Source organism: Emys orbicularis, chromosome 10 (assembly GCF_028017835.1).
Source record: "Emys orbicularis isolate rEmyOrb1 chromosome 10, rEmyOrb1.hap1, whole genome shotgun sequence".
Taxonomy (NCBI): domain Eukaryota; kingdom Metazoa; phylum Chordata; order Testudines; family Emydidae; genus Emys; species Emys orbicularis.
This window is the reverse complement of record NC_088692.1, coordinates 45,098,061-45,117,998: the sequence shown is the minus strand read 5'-3', so window position 1 is coordinate 45,117,998 and position 19,938 is coordinate 45,098,061. Positions and strand designations below refer to the sequence as shown.

At 48.3% G+C, this 19,938-nt stretch overlaps 2 protein-coding genes across 2 annotated transcripts in view; one reads left to right on the top strand and one right to left on the bottom strand.

The window, feature by feature from the left end:
- Positions 1 to 3,154, top strand: part of BBS4 (Bardet-Biedl syndrome 4) — a 95,350-nt gene extending 92,196 nt beyond the window's left edge. Inside the window, exon 16 of the mRNA XM_065412690.1 lies at positions 3,003 to 3,154. Within this exon, the coding sequence (XP_065268762.1) occupies positions 3,003 to 3,154 (152 nt within the window). The remainder of the gene's footprint in view (positions 1 to 3,002) is intronic.
- Positions 3,155 to 16,944: 13,790 nt separating this feature from the next.
- On the bottom strand, positions 16,945 to 19,269 carry LOC135885036 (uncharacterized). The gene is made up of 2 exons (XM_065412676.1): positions 18,572 to 19,269; positions 16,945 to 17,505 (listed from the first exon to the last, which is right to left on the bottom strand). Exons 1-2 carry the CDS (start codon positions 19,101 to 19,103, stop codon positions 17,045 to 17,047), a joined length of 993 nt encoding a protein of 330 aa, XP_065268748.1. The 5' UTR covers positions 19,104 to 19,269; the 3' UTR covers positions 16,945 to 17,044.
- Positions 19,270 to 19,938: the final 669 nt, after the last annotated feature.

Genomic DNA, 19,938 nt, shown 5'->3' with positions numbered 1-19,938 from the left:
CTGCCAAGTGGGCACATCTGTCCCACTCCCTGTACCCTGGGATATGGAGTACAGCAAGACACTTACTTGGTGGCACATGTAGGCACAAGAACTTGGCATGTGACAAGCCCAACTCCATGAGTTAAGTGTGTGTGGAACAAAAGTGTTCTCCCTATGGAGTACGAGCATTGCGTTATAGTAGCGTAATGCTCCTGTGAGGTTGCTGAAATCAAACAGTTTCTCTTCCTGTCCCAGCCATGCTGGCGAGTGGCAAGATCAGTTTCCTCCCTTGGCTCTGGGAAGGAGGTGATGTTAACAGTGGGATCCCTTGTCTTCATTCATTAGAAAACAGATGGCTGAGATTGGAGGGGGCAGAAGAGAGAGGCAGGCTCCTGGTAGAGGGGAGAAGATGGAGGGGGGCCATCCTCTCATTCACAAAACAAACACTGGCTGTTCCAGGTGACTCTAGCAGCAGCCAGACCCCTCCCTTTTAGTGAGTTCCATCCTACTGCAGATAGAAAATAGAATAAAATCATCATCAGTCAATGGGCAACAGCGAGACAGGCTACTCCTTGTTGAAGCTGTTGGGGCGTGTTGTGTTAATGTGGATGGAACAGATGGTCCTATAACGGAGTACACTAACCTCTCACAAGCACCCCTGGTCGAGTGTGTGTGTGTGCGCCTGCAGTGTTCTCAATTTCCTCTGCTCACAGTGCCCCCTGTTGGCCACTGCGCTCCTCAGGCAAGTCTTTGGTGACGCAGCCCTCTGGCCGAGTCTCACTCTGTCCATGTGTGCAACAAACAAACCCCTCCCGGGGCACACAGTCCAAAATGTCCCCAGTGTCCTGCAGCCCTCCCTGGGCACAGTCTTCTCAAACAGTCCAGCAGGGCCCATCGTGGACCCTCAGTTGGTGTGTCCTCCTCTGCAGCCCTGCCTGGGTTCAGTCTTTAGCCAATCCAGCAGGGCCCATCACGGTATCCTTGCTTGGTCCGGCTAGGTTGCAAGGCTCCTACTCTGGAACAGAGCAGTGCCCCACGGGCTTCTTCCCTGGGAACTCCTTGCCCGTACTTGAGTCCTCAGTGACCCCAGCTTCCTGCTGAGCCACCCCTCTTGGGCTCAGTTCGCTGACCACAGCTCCCTGCTGAGTCAGTCCCAGTGTAGCCTGCTTCCGTGGGGTGCCCCAGTTCTAATTCCCTCCCTTCCCAGTCCCACCCACTGCTCCGGGTCCCAACCCAGGGAACCTTTTAAGTATAGCAGCTTCATGCTGCGTCTCTTTAGTAATTGCTGCTCTACATTTCCCTGGGCCACTTCCCCATGGCCCATCTTAGTTGAGTCCCAGCAGCCAGCTCCTTCCTCTCCCCCGGTTCCTGTCAGCAGACTGATCTATCCAGCCCGCTGCCGTTCTAGGCAGCTTGGAGGACCTTTCTATTGCTTTTTTCTGGGGGGCAGGCCCACGAGGCCTCCAGCAGGGGGCCTCAGGGCCTAGTCCACCTGGTCACAGGTCCCAAAGAGTCAAAGGTGTGAACATGACTCTGAAACTGTCCAACATGAAACAGCATTAAACACGGTTCAGTGCTTGACACACAGAGACCTCAGCCTGCCCAGTACTTGGCAAACACACCATTGAATGTCTTTGTAACCTTTCAGTAAAGATACAGAAAAAGAAGGAAAAACAGTTAAAGCCTTTGAAATGTAAAGCATTAAACAAGGCTTTCGTTTTAACAACAGCCCTTTCCCTTTATCTGGAGAGCATTTTTAGAAGAGTTATTAAAATGGTAATAACTGTCCTTTGGAGAGAAAAGAGAAGTTAGTTGAGCTGGGCTGGAGCTGCAGTTGTTGCTAAAGTCCAACCCCATTTCCTAAGAAGACAAAACAGGACAAACACAGACAAAAGAGGAGAGAAAAGAACAGCAAGGATAAAAATGCAGCTTCTGTCTCTAGTGTTGAGTTTCACTTGCAAACTCACTGCTGGAAAAACACAGGCCCAGCACATGGTCCCATCAGCCACTCTGATACCTGGCAAACTTGTACCAGCCTCGGGCTGTTCAGGGCATTGCTTTTCATTTCCTCTCTGGGCACAGGCTCACAGCAGTATTGCAAAATATGCAGTCTTGGCCAGCTAGGCCAGACTCTTATTAGACAGAAGGGAAAAGGAGAGGGATAGGAAAGAGAAGAAATAACGTGAAGAAGGAAGAGAACACAAGAGGTGACACGTAACATTTGTTGTGGGGGGCATGTGACCACTCCATGCATTGCCTCTGGCCTTTCCCACTCCCCCATGCCTCCGACACCCGCTCTAAGCTGGCACCACTTTGCCCCCACACCCCTTACAGCTCCTTCCCCACTTACTGTTGAAATGGTGCTTGTTAAGAACAGAAGATGCAGAGCTGGAAATTAATGAATGTGTCGGATACTAGGCCTAACTGGTGGACACAATAATGTGGGGCTGGGCTGGGGTATTCCACCCACCACTCCCTTTCTGAGTCCTTAAAAGACAGATTTTGTGGGAAAAGTATGAAGGAACAAAAAGAAGCAGGGAAGAACAATCAGAGGCTACTGGAGCGAGCTCCACCATCATGAGACCCCAGGCCGCCTTCATCCTGCTCCTGAGAGGTGTCCAGACGAGGCCAGAGAGAGGGACCCAGACAATATCACCACCTCTGCCAGCTCCAGCTGAATCCCAGCCATCACCAAGGATGAGGGGACTTTACCAACAGCAGCAATAACAACAGCTTCAGCTCACCTCAACTAACTTCTGCTCTGTTCCCGAAAAGGACAGTTGTTGCCATCTGTGATACCATCAAAGAGACTGTCAAACCAAGCCTTGTTTAACACTGGTCAGTGTTGGACAGTGACTGGGCTGTGTTAATGCCTTTAGCCCATATAATCCATCCAAATTCATACAACATGCCTAGGTCACAGCAGCAGGCACAGCCTTTTGCTTTAACAATTAGATGCCGTTTCCTGTGGCATAAAGAGGAGTGTATGGGACCGTGGCTGTAACCCTGTGTTGTATCATCAGGTGCTGGAGCATCGGCTCCCCTTGCAAAGCCCCCGTCGCTGCCTCTGGAACCTGAACCGGGCTCAGAAACAGGCCCCGAAGAGACCATATCCCCTACAGAGCCCCAAGAATGGAGAAAAGAGAAGCGCAAAAGCAGGCTGACCACAGAATAGAACAGCAGCACTGGACGGGCTGGGCAGGGGCGGGGCCTGCTGGGCTGTTGGGAGCAAAATTTCACTGCCACCCCTTAACTCAAGCAGCGGGGAAGGGCAGCTGCCCCCAGCATGGCCTGCAGTGACTTCACCATACTGTGAGCTTAGGCAAAATGCAGCTGGATGCCGATAGTGACATTAGCACCTGACCTCATCCTTGTCTCAGTGATTCTTTGCTCCATGGCACCCAGAAGAGGTTCTTATGAGCTGCCCACTAGTGCTGCTGTGGGACTGCATGAGGTAATGGAGGTGCAATCCCCTCCTTCCTTGAGGGAGGGGCTGCTGTAGCATTGCACACAGTGCTTAGGTGCTGAATCACTGAGATGGGCTGAGTCAGCAGGATGGTTTAGCAAGGCCAACTACAGTGACTGTACAGCTTTTAAAGCAGTTGCTTGGACCAATTCTCTAAATAGAGCCCAGAGAGGATCATGCCCCTTTAGCAAGTGAGCCTTTTAGCTGGCTCAGAGAAAGCTCTACTAGCCCCCTGTAATAAGGTCAGTGGAAGAACTGGAGGAGGGGAGAAGCTAGAAAAATTAACAGGACAAGTGAGTGGAAGCCAGATCAGTCCAAGGAGTGAAACAACCCTAAACGCAGATCTGGAGGAGGGGCACCAGTTCAGGCCATGCTCATTGAAGATAATGTGAGAGGCTACTCTGCATTGCTCAGAGGGAGATGTGTGCAACCTGCATGCCTGTTTGGTGGGAGTTTTAAGAGTATGGAGTAATTTGCCTTCAATGTCCAGCTCTCCTGGAAGTTACTAGCACCTTGAGTTGGCTGATTTCTCTGTTAGTTCTAGTGGTGACAGGCTGGAACCGATTCCATTCCCACAGTCACTAAGTGAGAAGGGACAGGCTGATAGAGCCAAACAGAATTGGAAAGAGTGGCTACTTTCACTTCTGCCTTTTCCAGCATCCCTGGGGAAGTTACAGCTGTAACCTCTTTTGGGAACTTACACCCGAGGAGAGTTCTCTTCCTGAAACGTAGACTCACGGCCTCAGGAAAGCTGGGAGGTAGCAGGCACGAGGATGTGTTGGAACTGAGAATTAACCTGTTTCCTTAGGGTCACTTACCTTCTGATCCCCTCCCTCCCCCATAAGTTAAATCCTGTTGACACTAACTGGTCTAATTTTAATAAAGCCATTGAGGTTAGACAACCTGGGTAGTGACCGTCTCTACAGTTCCATCAGTTCCAACCCTTTCCAGACTCGACTGCAGCCCACAAGGGAGAACTGGCACCTTGTTTGTTTTTTAAACTTCAGTCCATTCAGCCTGTACGTGCTGGGAGGGGGAAGATTATTACCACTAAAGAAATGGCGGTAACCCAAAGCGCCTGTGCACTTGGGCTGTCTTGTTCTCCAGAAGTGATGGAGAGGAGGGGACCATATTAAGGGCTTCTCAAATACAGCCCTTTGTGGTAATCACTAGTGCTCAAGAAAGTAGCATAGTTAGCCTGAGCCAGGGCTGTTGCTGGGACAACCTGACTGAGGAAGCTTATTTGGCAAAGACCACACAGCAAGATCCTCAATGTGCTCCCTTCCCCACAAGGGTGAGAGCAGGGTCTAGGCTTTGCATTTCATAACTTGCCGCTAGTTATACCAATTCGGTCATTTAAAGTTTCCTGTTGCTAAGATAGCTCTCACCTGTTGAACAATGTAGCTATTGTCAACTTTACCCCAGCCTGGCAGGGGAAACTCTTCCCCAGCAGCTGCAGCTAGGCTAAGCACCTCACACCTGAATGGCACCATATGAGGCTGTTTCCCTTCTGAGTTAAGAGACTAGTTAAACTAAAGGTTAGGCCAGTTTCTCTGCCCTTCACCCACTAACAGTTTGTATCTCCTAGCTGAACACTCCAGCCAAAAAAACCTGCTTTTTCAACATAAAACAGAACCACCGCCATCTACATAAAATGTCTGGATGGTGTAGACCTTGTCCGCCTTGCCCCACAGTGATTGCGATCACTCTAATCACGGCTCAAGCCCCTAATACGCCTTAAGCCACCGAATTAAAAACTTGTGCAAGGAACCTTTCATTAGTGTTGTAGGAACCTACAGCGTGTTTCACAGGTTTTCTGTACCTACAGCTCCCACTGCTGTCAGTGTAGCAGGTGCTCAGACCTCTGAAAGCTAGCCTAGGCATCATTTACAAGTCTGATTTTAGCTGTATTATGGGATAACGACGTTCAAGTTGCATCAGTGTTATTTTGCATAATCAACAAGAGAGGGCAGTTAACCTTACCAGATCCTTAGTTTAGTCACCGAATGCCTGGTGCAATGTGGGCCAGGTTCTGGGAATAACAGCAGCCCCCTGTTGTACGTTCCAATTAGCTACGATTGTGCAAAATGACACTAATGCAATTTTAAGGTTATTAAAGCGCAATCAGGAACCAAAGTTAATGTATTTTGGGGGTTTAGCTGACAAATGGCTGATGAGATCTTGATCTAGTAAACACACTAAATGAACAGCAACAGTTCACAATTTTTGGTTTGTAACCAAAGTGCCCTGTTTAAACTACTCAATCATAAGCCGGTTCGTTTATAAGCCGACCCCCCCCCCCCCCCAAGATGGATAAGTAAAAATGGAAAAATTTTAACCTGTTCATAAGCCAATCCTATAATGCAGGGGTCAGCAAATTTTGGCTCCCAGGCCATTAGGATAAGCCGTTGGTGGTCCGAGATGGTTTGTTTACCTCGCGCGTCCACAAGCATGGAGGTAAACCTAAGTAAACAAAATGTCCCGGCGTGCCAGCTGCTTACCCTGACGGGCCGGGACAGCAGCTGGTGGGGACAGGGCTGGCTTTAGGAAGTGCGGGGCCCGATTCGACGGGACCCCGGCAGGGATGACTCACCTGGCGGCGCTCCGGGTCTTCTGCGGCACTGAAGGACCCGCCGCCGAAGACCCGGTAGGGAACCACCCAGTGAGTACATCCCCACCTCGCCCCCCCCCGACTGTCCCCCTCAGAAACCGCAACCCATCAACCCCCCCGCTCCTTGTCCCCTGACCACTCCTTCCCAAGACCCCCCCCAACTGCCCCCCACGACCCAACCCCCTACCCAACTCGCCCTGCTCCCTGTCCCGACTGCCCCGACCCCATCCACCACCACCCCGACAGACCCCCGGAACTCCCACACCTACCCAACCCCCCCTTCCCCATCCCCTGACTGCCCCCCCAGAACCTCTGCCCGATCCAACCCCCCCACCCATTCCCTGTCCCCGGGACTCCCTGCCCCTGCCTTATCCAACACCCCCCCTTCCCTCCGGCCCCGGTCTCTTACCATGCTGCTTATCCCCGCCAGGACCAGGACCTAGGCCAGAGCCAGGCCCGGGGCCGCACCGCCTGGAGCCGGAGCCGCGCCGCCCAGCCAAAGTCGGGGCCAGGCTGGAGCCGCGCCGCCCAGCCAGGGCCGGAGGGAGCCGCTCAGCTGGGCTGGGGCCGGGCTGGAGCCGGACGGGGCCGAGCCGCACCTCCCTGGAGCCCTCCTCGCGCCCCCCTGCCCCAGCTTACCTGCTGCTGCTTGTTTCCAGGCTTCCCGTGCGAACATCTGATTCGCGGGAAGCAGGGGAGGGGGAGGAGGAGGAGAAGGGGGGCGGAGCATTCAGGGGCGGAGGGGGAGGTGAGCTGCCGGAGCTTGGGAACCGGCTCCAGCTCACCACTGGGGGGAGAAGCTGGGAGTCAGGGGAGTAACCCCTGTGACCCCACCCCACATGACCCCACCCCTAGCCCAGGACCCCCACACTCTCCCCTTCCCACCTTATCTGGGGAGGGCCAGGGAAGGATGTCTCTGACGTGGCTGGAGCTGCTCCGGCAGGCTGGGCAGCGCGGCCGCAGCCTGCTCCGGCAGGCCAGACCAGGCGGCGCGGCTGCAGCGTGTTCCAGCGGGCTGGGCTGGGCAGCGTGGCCGCAGCATGCTCTGGCGCCCGAGTGGCGCGGCCACAGCCTGCTCTGGGTGGTGGGGCCGAGCGGCACGGCTGCAGCCTGCCAGCCCCAGAGCTGCAGCTGCTTCGGAGGCTGGGGGGAGAGCAGCGTGGCCAGAAGCGGAGAGACTCTGGCCCCGCCTCTTCCCTTCTGGCTCTGCTGGCTGTGCTGCCTCTCCTTGCTCCCTCTGTTGGGGGGAGGGGCTGTATCCCACCTCTCCCTCTCTATACCCGTTCATAAGCCGACCCCCGTCTCTGGTGCTTCCCTTTTTTACTAAAAAAAATTGGCTTATGAACGAGTATATACGGTAGGTCACAACCCATTTAACTGGTGTTGCAGTTGTTTTGTATTACAGTAGCTGCTAGAGGCATCCCTCTGGATCAAGACCCCCCTGGGCTAGGTGCTGTACAAAACAGAGTTCTTTCCCTGGAGAGCTTACAATTTACATATACAAGACAAATGGTAGGTGAAACGGGAAGCAAATTACTAGAATGATCAGTTATGATTTAGGTATCGTGTTAGGTGCAGTTTTATATTGAAATAGTCATGCTGAATGTTACTGTCATTTCCATGGGGTGCACGTGAGAGGATTGATTTTTACTGGAAGAGCACAAAGCTGGGCAAGGAGTGCTCTTCACTTCTAAAGTATGGAGAATTTTTTTTTAATAAACACAATTTGCTTCAGCATCAGCATCCCCCTTCAAACCTCTCTGTGCAGTTTCTTCAGCATTTAGGTGCAATACAGTTAAACGTGGGCAGAGGAAGACTTATTAATTTTATAAGCAAAACAAAGTTGCTTTAATCTCTCTTGTTGATGTACTGCTTTGTACCTTACATTAAAACCCCTTTCAGACTAGGGAGGGGACAGCCACTTGTGTTCGTACATAAAATAGGTGACCAGACCATGGAATGGTGGTGACTGCCTATGCCTATGGGAAGGTGATCCCCCTGCCCCAAATACTAGTCTCCATGGTAGTGAACTGTTAATCTTAGTCTGAACAGTGCCTGTGGAAGCAGAGGAAGGAAAGGGGTGGGGAAAGGACTGTGAGGACTGTTTCTAGCAGGTTATGAAATACATTTGCTACACTTAATTGATTCTAGCAGCTGCTGTCCCACTGACAGTTTCACAATGTGGTGTGGCTCATGAAGAGCCACAAACCTTGATCTTCAGAACAGAGGAGATACTTGAAGAGCTACACCGTACTTGCCCTGTCCCCAGAAGTGTGTAGCCCCTTTTTTAGGCTCCTCGATGCTAAGATCGTCTGATGCTTGTACAGCAGGGATTTCATGTTTACAGAGTACACACAGGGGTGGTATACTGAGCGGTGTTTTAAATAACCTTTGGGGAGAGGTAGGCAGAGAGGATCAAACAGAGCATTCTCCTTCTGTGGACTCAGACTGTGGGTCCTTGTTACTCTCGAGACTTGGGATGAGCGAAGAGGGAATTTAACTTTGGGGAGCATTTTTAAATGTGTAAATATAGACTGTAGATGATGATAATAAATGGAACTGGAGCTCAGCATGTGCTTTTGCATACAATGGATTCACAGTAGTACTCTCCAAATCTGACCTGGCTGATGGAGAGTGATGCAAGACTGGTAATGAAAAAAAGGTAAGTGTAGGGATTTTTCAGTGGAATTTATGCTGTTTTTGTTCCCCTTCCCCCCAAACAAGCTGCTGGCCTGAAACATAATACTGAAGTGAGAGTTTTCCTTCTCTTTCCATCAGTAGGTATGTCAGAGGGAAACAGCAGCAGGTCAGAAAGAGCTGAGAGTTTGATTTCTAGAGCCATGGGTGCCCCTGGCTTCTTTTAAGCACATCCACACCACAGACCAGCTTACACTGTCCCATCTAGCTTCCAAGTAGGCAAAAGACAGGCGTGCTAAGCCACCTCACAAGAACACGTGCTAGAATAAGTAGAGCTCTGCAAATTTATATCCACTGATGAGGATATCCATGGACCATGTTTGCGAATACAAATTTTGTGCCCCCATCGGGCTCTAGTAATAGGCTCTAGGGGAAAGGATATGCAGCAAAGGCTGTCATTTCAGCCAAGAGTAGCCTAGAACTCAGTCACACACATGCTGTTCCAAGCTAGGAAGATGGATTTGCACTTGGCAGAGCCCCTTCTATGAAGACAGACAACTTTTGTAAGCTGATTGGGGAAAAAAAGCTTTACTAAAATAGTGTGACAAACTCTATACAGAAATGCACTACAAAAATCAAAGCATAGCATATAAAAAGTACTTCACGTCCCAGAATATTTATAATAGAAAAGACACATTAATTTTACCTCAAGGAAGGTTCTCCCATGTGTTCTCCCCTCCCACAAGTCAAACTGCACAGAAACAGAATTTCCCGTGGCAGTGCTTCACAGATATTGTACAGTGGAAAAAAAAGAGGCTCAGACACTAGTTCAGGGATCGGCAACCTTTGTCACGCAGTCTGTCAGGGAAATCTACTGGCGGGCTGGGACGGTTTGTTTACCTGCAGTGTCCGCAGGTTCGGCCGATCGCAGTTCCCACTGGCCACGGTTTGCTGTTCCAGGCCAATGGGGGCTGCAGGAAGCAGCATGGGCCAAGGGATGTGCTGGCTGCCCCTTCCCACAGCCCCCATTGGCCTGGAACAGCAAACCGCGACCAGTGGGAGCTACGATCAGCCGAACCTGCGGATGCTGCAGGTAAACAAACTGTCCCAGCCTGCCAACGGATTTCCCTGGTGAGCCGCATGCCAAAGGTTGCCGATCCCTGCTGTATTGTCAAACAGCAGCTTTCCTGAGACGTTCTTAAGGAAGCTTTTTGGCTCTTGCATTTTAACAAGCTCATTTGCCCCTAGGTGCCATGGCTTGTTCTTCAGATGCCATCCCGATGCAGGATGACACCAGATTAAGTTTTAAAAGTCACAGCTGGTTTCATATATGCCTTTCCCATTGCTGGTTCTGAGATAGCAGATGCTGTGTATACAATAGCCAACCTGTGTTTGTTCCTTTTGCTCAGGGAAACCCAACAGACAGAAGTCTGACATCCCACAATTCCCTGAGATTTCAGTCTGGTCAAAGGTTATAATCCTACTTGAGCTATTATGCAAGAAACTTCATTAGAACATAAAACTGGGTGACTGGGCAACACAATGGCAGATGAAATTCAATGCTGATAAATGCAAAGTAATGCACATTGGAAACCATAATCCCAACTATACATATAAAATGATGGGGTCTAAATTAGCTGTTACCACTCAAGAAAGAGATCTTGGAGTCATTGTAGATCGTTCTTTGAAAACATCCACTCAATGTGCTGCAGCAGTCAAAAAGGTGAACAGAACGTTGGGAATCATTAAGAACGGGATAGATAATAAGACTGAAAATATCATATTGCCTCTATATAAATTCATGGTATGCCCACATCTTGAATACTGGGTGCAGATGTGGTCAGCCCATCTCAAAAAAGATATATTGGAATTGGAAAAGGTTCAGAAAAGGACAGCAAAAATGATTAGGGGTATGGAACGGCTTCCATAGGAGGAGAGATTAATAAGACTTGAATTTTTCAGCTTGGAAAAGAGATGACTAAGGGGGTATATGATAAAGGTCTATAAAATCATGACTGGTGTGGAGAAAGTAAATAAGGAAGTGTTATTTACTCCTCATAACACAAGAACTGACCTCGGAGTCCTGGTTGATCGCAGGATGACTATGAGTCGGCAATGTGACGTGGCTGTGAAAAGCTAATGCGATCTTGGGATGCGTTAGGCGAGGTATTTCTAGTAGGGACAGGGAGGTGCTGCTTCCGTTATACAAGGCGCTGGTGAGACCTCATTTGGAGTACTGTGTGCAGTTCTGGTCTCCTATGTTTAAAAAGGATGAACTCAAACTGGAACGGGTACAGAGAAGGGCCACTAGGATGATCCGAGGAATGGAAAACCTTTCCTATGAAAGGAGACTCGAGGAGCTCGGTTTGTTTAGCCTAACCAAAAGAAGGCTGAGGGGGGATATGATTGCTCTCTTTAAATATATCAAAGGGATTAATACCAAGGAGGGAGAGGAATTATTTCAGCTCAGTACTAATGTGGATACGAGAACGAATGGATATAAACTGGCCGTGGGGAAGTTTAGGCTTGAAATTAGACGAAGGTTTCTAACCGTCAGAGGGGTAAAATTTTGGAACAGCCTTCCGAGGGAAACGGTGGGGGCGAAGGACCTCTCTGGCTTCAAGATTAGGCTTGATAAGTTTATGGAGGGAATGGTTTGATGGGATAACGTGATTTTAGTCAATTAGGCATTAACGTGCCATCGCGGGTAAAATGAGGGTCCGGCTGTAGAATCTTGCCTGTATGCTCGGGGTTCTGCTGATCGCCACATTTGGGGTCGGGAAGGAATTTTCCTCCAGGGTAGATTGGCAGAGGCCCTGGAGGTTTTTCGCCTTCCTCCGCAGCATAGGGCAGGGGTCGCAGGCTGGAAGATTCTGTTGTGGGTGAGTCAGCTTTTGTGGCCTGCATCATGCGGGAGGTCAGACTAGATGACCATATTGGTCCCTTCTGACCTTAAAGTCTATGAGTCTATGAGTCTAACTAGGGGTCAATTAATAGGCAGCAGGTTTTAAACAAAAGGAAGCATTTTTTCGCACAACACAGTCAAACTGTGGAACTCCTTGCCAGAGGATGTTGTGAAGGCTAAGACTATAACAGGGTTAAAAAAAGAAACTAGATAAATTCATGGAGAATAGGTCCATCAATGGCTATTTGCCAGGATGGGCACGGATGCAACACCATGCTTTGAGTGTCCCTAGCCTCAGTTCACCAGAAGCTGGGAGTGGACGACAGGGGATGGATCACTCAACAATTGCCTGTTGTGTTCATTCCCTTTGAAGCACTGGCACTGGCCACTGTCAGAAGACAGGATACGGGGCTAGATGGACTTTTGGTCTGACCCAGGATGGCCGTTCTTATGTAGTTTGAGAACATTCCTGTTATAAACCCAATGTAGACGGCACCAGCCCCACGTATGTATTTAGGCTTGGAAAGATTAGTCTTAGTGATCTCACTGTACACACACAAACCTATGAAAAAGTAATTCCAGCTATGATGATCGAAATTTAGATAGCCTAAGTAAAACCAATGCTGCTTGAGAATTACTTAGAGTTCCATCTTAATGTGTATAAAATGTATTGTATTGCTTGCATTAGTGCCATTTAGGTAACTAACATTTTGAATCTCAATATTAATATTAATTAATGTCATTAAATTATTATTCTGACCCCCAATAATTTCCCACAACTATGAAAATTTAAATTAATAATCCAAAAAAACCTTTTAGAATCAGTATCTAACTATAAAAAAATCAAATTCAGCTAAGCTCCTGTGTGTGTGTATATTCTATTAAGAAAAGAGAGAAGGCAGCAAGAAGTGATCCAACTCCATTCATATATCCAGTTTAGACTTCCCAACCTCACTCAGAGCTGGAAGGGGGCTTGTCTCATCTATTTAGTAATCTCTCTGCTGTATTCTCACATCTGTCATTCAAATACAGTACCTTGTTGTAGCCTCTGCTTTAGTTGTCTGGTGAATGACAAAGGGTTGTAAACAGTAAGTCTCACCCAGTGCAAAGGAAAATAAAGGCAGTGGATCTGCTTTGAGAAGCACCAGTTCCTCTGGCTTGCTCAGCCATTTCTTATTGCTGATAACTGCTTGGTGCAGTATCCAGACTGAGTACAACTGCTGCATGTGTGTTTTTCATGCTTTTCAGTAGACTGCGTTCTAATAGCACTGTATTATATTAGCTAGTGAGTAGATACCTATATTCTAAAACAGAAGCAACACCCCTACCACCCTCCTCCAATAGCTTGGTTTTGGGCCAGAAGTACTTGACAGCACCACTTTAAAATAATTTGGTCTATGCATGTATACCAGCACCTATGCCAGATATCTCAAGATTAATGCAAAGAACCAATGGGATATCTACAAATGAATAGTGTTCTTTTCCCAGCTAAGCAATAAGCTCTGAGAAAAAAATATACAGAAATTGGTACAGATTACTAATGTAATCAGACTGGGTTATGCTATGCTTTTGCCATTCTCTCAAGAGTCTGTTCCCAATTGCCACCACCATATTTCAGAAAATGATTGGAAAACTGCCTGTGGCAAATAATTACTCAGTTGTTCCTGAAAGTTGAACACATAATTAAAACATGTAAATCACCAAGGCAGAGCACAGTCATTACCAATGGATTTCACAGTCTAACATAGGACATGCCTTTTATTTTGCTTATAATGCCTTGTATTTCAGTGTTGCACATGCCAGAAGCAGCAGCCTATACCTTAAAATTCTTAACCATTCTTAAAATAACTTTCTTGAGAGAGAAAGACAAACCCACACGCTGCAGGTTGCACCACATCAAGTGTTACAAAAGGCCACAGGTGTCTACAGATACACAGAATTGGCATCTCCACAACTGCAGCTGAGTGAAATCAGCAGACTAGGTTCCATCAGCTGATGCAGTCTCTATTGAGAGGTGCTAAAAGCTAAGGTAAATGATAGGACAATTTCAGGACCTGCTTCCCCCCCCCCCTTCCTTTTAAAAGAAAGGCCTACCAAGTGAAGTGGACCTAGCCAGCTTTCCCACATTGCACAGGGAAAGAGCTGAGACACAGGAAGAAAAGTAAATAGTTTAGTGACACTTCTGGGCATCTTCATGTGGCAAGAAAACAGCCCTTAAAAATGGAGCCCTAGAATTTAAATGGCTGAGTCTGGAATCAGCTCTATCCTTGTTGGGCAGGGATCACAGTACCAAGGCCACTGTGAAGCAACTTCAAGGGCTATCTGCCCTGCACTGATCCACAAGCTATTTTTGCCAGACTTTATTTTAAACAGTTTAAAGCAAGGTTTAAATGATGGATTGTTTTGATCAAATTTAAGAAAGGATAAGGGTAAATTTTGCAGCTGTATAGTTGAGCAAGTTCTGTGCTGGATACTGATAGAAATGAACATATCACAAACGCACCTGCCCTTAACCAGCAACTAACAGCCACAGGCCTGCTGGCTTAATGCCATGCTGTTGAGGTCAAGTATTGTCAGCAGCAGTTGGAAGGTAAGACACTGCCTAGCCTACAGAACATCTGGGAAAGTCCTGCTCAGGAGCCTAATGCTAATCAAGGTTTGGATCATCTACCTATGTGGGTTTCATGGCATGATTCATAGCAATATAGAGAAGAGAGAGAAATGCAGGTGTGAACAGTTTCAAAATTATTTTAGAGCATATTTGATACTCCAGCCTTCCCTTCACAAAAGTGAAACAAGTACTGGATTTTTTTTTTTACAGCCCATTTGGCTAACATTCATTCACATGCCCACAATACAGGGCTTAATTGTCTACAAAAATGAAGCTACAGTTTGGGGATTTTTTTTTTTATGCTCATAAAGAAAATCAGCTTTTAACTCTGCTGATTCATTTTCTAGCTCAAAGTTTCAAAGCAATAAGACAACTTTGATGAGTATAAGTTAGAGCTGGCAATAATGACATTGCAGCTGGGATAACTGAAATAACAGCATTTGGAATAGCTAGAGTAATTTTTCCACTTCTATTACTCAACAAAAGCAGTTCAAAATACCAAGTAGTGGTGATGAGCTGGCACTATTGCTATCAGATATAGGAAGGAGACCCTCATAGACATACAGTGCCCTACAAGTGTATGAGAAATGTTCTGGGTGAAACTCATGTTTTGTGTATTCCATTGTTTAGCCTGGAAAAGCACATTTGAGTTAAGTGGAGCTGGAGTGAAGAACTGCAGGATGCTGCCTTCCAGTTTCAGCTGGTTATTGTGTGGGCTCTTTCAACAGGTAGCCAGGAAGATAGTGGCAACATTTATCAACCGTTAAGTCATACTGATTAAGGATTATTCTCACTAAGCAAATTTGGTAACTGTGAACCCGTGAGATTAATTTAAACTGCCTAACCTTAAAGTATCATGTGGCTGTTTCATAATATGGCAAGAGCACCATCAGTTCCATCATAAGCTGCTCTAACTCAAAGCACATATTAAAGTGGTAACATAGGGTATGTCTACACTACGGGATTAATCCGAATTTATATAATTCGAATTTGGGAAACAGATTGTATAAAGTCGAATGTATGCGGCCACACTAAGCACATTAATTCGGCGGTGTGCGTCCATGTACCGGGGCTAGCGTCGATTTCTGGAGCGTTGCACTGTGGGTAGCTATCCCATAGCTATCCCATAGTTCCCGCAGTCTCCTCCGCCCATTGGAATTCTGGGTTGAGATCCCAATGCCTGATGGGGCCAAAAACATTGTCGCGGGTGGTTCTGGGTATATCCTCCCCCCTCTCCAGGAAGCAACGGCAGACAACCGTTTCGCGCCTTTTTCCTGGGTGAACAGTGCAGACGCCATACCACGGCAAGCATGGAGCCCGCTCAGCTCAAGACAGCAGTCATGAACATTGTAAATACCTCGCGCCTTATCGTGCAGTTTATGCTGAACAAGAACCTGGAAAACCAGGCAGCGAGGAGCAGGCTACGGCAGCGCGGCGACGAGAGTGATGAGGATATGGACATGGAATTCTATCGAACCGCGGGACCCGGTGCTTTGGAGATCATGCTGTTAATGGGGCAGGTTATAGCCGTGGAACGCCGATTCTGGGCCCGGGAAACAAGCACAGACTGGTGGGACCGCATAGTGTTGCAGGTGTGGGACGATTCCCAGTGGCTGCGAAACTTTCGCATGCGTAAGGGCACTTTCTTGGAACTTTGTGACTTGCTTTCCCCTGCCCTGAAGCGCCAGAATACCAAGATGAGAGCAGCCCTCACAGTTGAGAAGCGAGTGGCAATAGCCCTGTGGAAGCTTGCAACGCCAGACAGCTACCGGTCAGTCGGGAATCAATTTGGAGTGGGCAAATCTACTGTGGGGGCTGCTGTGATGCAAGTAGCCAAAGCAATCACTGAGGTGCTGCTACAAAAGCTAGTGATCTGGGAGATGTGCAGGTCATAGTGGATGGCTTTGCTGCAATGGGATTCCCTAACTGTGGTGGGGCGATAGATGGAACCCACATCCCTATCTTGGCACCGGAGCACCAGGGTACCCAGTACATAAACCGCAAGGGGTACTTTTCAATGGTGCTGCAAGCACTTGTGGATCACAAGGGACGTTTCACCAACATCAACGCGGGCTGGCCGGGAAGGGTTCATGATGCTCGTGTCTTCAGGAACACTACTCTCTTTAAAGGGCTGCAGCAAGGGACTTACTTCCCGGACCAGAAAATAACCGTTGGGGATGTTGAAATGCCAATAGTTATTCTTGGAGACCCAGCCTACCCCTTAATGCCATGGCTCATGAAGCCATACACAGGCAGCCTGGACAGGAGTCAGGAGCTGTTTAACTACAGGCTGAGCAAGTGCAGAATGGTGGTAGAATGTGCATTTGGCCGTTTAAAAGGTCGCTGGCGATCGCTACTGACTCGCTCTGACCTCAGCCAAAGAAATCTCCCCATTATTTCTGCTTGCTGTGTGCTCCACAATCTCTGTGAAAGTAAGGGGGAGACCTTTATGGCAGGGTGGGAGGCTGAGGCAAATCGCCTGGCTGCTGATTATGCGCAGCCAGACACCAGGGCGATTAGAAGAGCACACCAGGAAGCGCTGTGCATCAGAGAAGCTTTGAAAACCAGTTTCATGACTGGCCAGGCTACAGTGTGAAATTTCTATTTGTTTCTCCCTTCATGAAAACCCGCCCCCTTTATTGACTCATTCATTCTCTGTAAGGAACCCACCCTCCCCGTTCCCCTAGCTTTCTTTCAAAGGAAATAAAGTCACTATCGTTTAAAAATCATGTATTCTTTATTAAGTGATTATAAACATAGGGAGAGAACCAAGAAGGTAATCTGGGTGAGGTTTGGGAGGAGGATAGGAGGGAAGTAAAAGGCCACTGAACGAATTCAATATAATGACAGCCTTTTGGTTGGGCTGTCCACTGGGGTGGAGTGGGAGGGTGCACGGAGCCTCCCCCCTCCCCCCTGCGTTCTTACACGTCTGGGTGAGGAGGATATGGAACATGGTGAGGGGGGAGGGAGGTTATACAGCGGCTGCAGCGGCACTCTGTCATCCTGCTGCCGTTCCTGAAGCTCCACCAGACGCCGGAACATGTCCGTTTGCTCACGCAGCAGCCCCAGCGTTGCAGCCTGCCACCTCTCATCTCGAGCGTCCCTCATGACCTCATGTTCACTGGCATCTTTCCTAAATTTAGATACAGTGTCCTTCCACTCATTCAAATGAGCTCTTTCATTGCGGGTGCATTCCATTATTTCCGTGAACATGTCGTCTCGCGTCCTCTTTCTACGCCGCCTTATCTGAGATAGCCTTCGGGACAGAGGAGGGAGGCTTGAAAAATTTGCAGCTGCTGGAGGGAGGGTTGAAAAAAAGGAGAGAAGTTTTTAAAATGATACATTTTACAGAACAATGCTTATACTCTTTCATGGTGAAAAACACTATTCACATTACACAGCACATGTGATTTCAGTACAAGGTCGCATTTTCCATCTTAATATTGAGTGCCTGTGGCTTTGGTGTTAGAGATCACAGACGCAGGTCCGGGCAACAGAATTCAGCTTGCAGGCAGCCATGGTAAGCCATTGTCTTTCGGCTTCTGCGCCCTCCTTTCCCACATACCAAGCAAAGCCTGTTGACTGCTGCGGTTTTCCTGTTAACCTTCAGCGGCAGAAAACAAACTAACCCCCCCCCCCCATCCAATTCTCTGGGATGATCGCTTTATCCCTCCCCCCACCGCGTGGCAGGTATCAGGGAAGATCCCTGCAGAAACCAAACTAACCCCCCCGCCTCCCCCCCCTCCCGCCATGAATTCTCTGGGACGATCAATGTACCCCTCCCCCCACCGCGTGGCTGGTAACAGGGAAGATCCCTGCTAGCCAAACGCGAAAAGCTCAGGGCCAATTCCCCCCCCCCCGTGCTTGGCTAACTGCAGGGAAGGATTTCTTTTCAGCCACAGGCAAACAGCCCAGTAGGAACGGCCACCTCTGTCCCCTTAATTAAGTTCCCGTATTTCAACCAGGTTACCATGAGCGATATCACTCTCCTGAGGATTACACAGCAAGATAAAGAACGGATGTTGCTTGAATGCCAGCAAACACCGGGACCATACGCTGCCAGGCTTTGTCAGGCAATGATACCAGATTACTTGCTGCAAGCATGGCGTGGTCAAGTGTCCTACCATGGAGGACGGAATAAGGCTGCACTGCCCAGAAACCTTGTGGCAAGGCTTTTGGAGTACCTCCAGGAGAGCTTCATGGAGTTGTCCCTGGAGGATTTCCGCTCCATCCCCAGACACGTTAACAGACTTTTCCAGTAGCTGTACTGGCCGTGAATGCATCCCAAGTCCTCAGGGCAAAGTAATCATTAAAAAACGCTTGCTTTTAAAACAAGTTTTATATTTTAAAAGGTAAACTCACCTGAGGTCCCTTCCATGGGGTCATGGTCTTGGATACTGGCTTGGGAGGGTACTTCAGTCAGGCTGAGAAAAAGATCCTGGCTGTTGGGGAGAACGGAGTGCTGGGTGCAATCTGCAAGCTGCTCCTCCTCCTCCTCCTCTTCCCCATCCGCAGAATCCTCAGGTGTAGCTGATGAGACTATCCCCGACCCGGAATCCACGGTCACAGGTGGGGTAGTGGTGGCGGCCCCCCCTAGAATTGCATGCAGCTCGGCGTAGAAGCGGCATGTCCGCGGCTCTGACCCGGAGCGACCGTTTGCCTCCTTTGTTTTTTGATAGGCTTGTCTGAGCTCCTTGACTTTCAAGCGGCACTGATCTGAGTCCCTATTGTGGCCTCTCTCCATCATGCCCTTGGAGATTTTTTCAAAAGTTTTGGCATTTCGTCTTTTCGAATGAAGTTCTGCTAGCACTGAATCCTCTCCCCATAGAGCGATCAGATCCAGTACCTCCCGTACGGTCCATGCTGGTGCTCTTTTTCGATTATCAGCCTGCATGGTTACCTGTGCTGATGAGCTGAGCTATCTGTGGTCACCTGTGCTCTCCACGCTGGGCAAACAGGAAATGAAATTCAAATTTTCCTGGGGCTTTTCCTGTCTACCTGGCCAATGCATGCGAGTTCAGATTGCTGTCCAGAGCGGTCACAATGGTGCACTCTGGGACAGCTCCCGGAGGCCAATACCATCGAATTGCGGCCACACTAACCCTAATTCGAAATGACAAAATCGATTTTGGCGCTACTCCGCTCGTCGGGGTGGAGTACAGAAATCGATTTTAAGAGCCCTTTATTTCGAAATAAATGGCTCCGTTGTGTGGACGGGTGCAGGGTTAATTCGATTTAACGCTGCTAAATCCGAATTAAAGTCATAGTGTAGACCAGGCCATAGTTATGCCAGGTCACAAGAAAGCCCAGGAAGAAATATTAGTGGGTCAGAGAACCTTACTAACAAACTTTACTTTTTACTCCCTAGTTTATCATTTTTCAGGGTTTTGTTTCTAAATTAAAATGAACTCAAATTCAGATCCTATTGGGTGTAAGTCAGTAGTATCTCTAGTATCACTAGTGTAAAACTCATCTAAATGGGAAGAAAATCAGGTCCTGGGTCTTTAAGATGGGTAGAATTTTAAGTGTTCGTTTTGATCTATGGGAGCGGCCTATTTAATGGGGTTAGTCAAAATAGCTAAGTTAAGATTTATTTTTTGAAAATATTTTTAAAACTCCAGGATTTTAATGTACGCTTTCTGAGCCAGACTCTGCCCTATGCCCATGCAATCTTAGGTTTTGTCCTGAAATTCTAAGGTCTTGACACTTTTTTTTGGAAGAAATGTGTA

Bases quoted from the DNA above. Each gene is read 5' to 3' on its own strand.
- LOC135885036 (XM_065412676.1), bottom strand. From the start codon at position 19,103: ATGCAGGCTGATAATCGAAAAAGAGCACCAGCATGGACCGTACGGGAG. The intron at 17,506-18,571 runs GTGAGTTTACCT...CCCTCCCTCCAG, and splicing joins CCCCATGGAAGGGACCTCAG to CAGCTGCAAATTTTTCAAGC.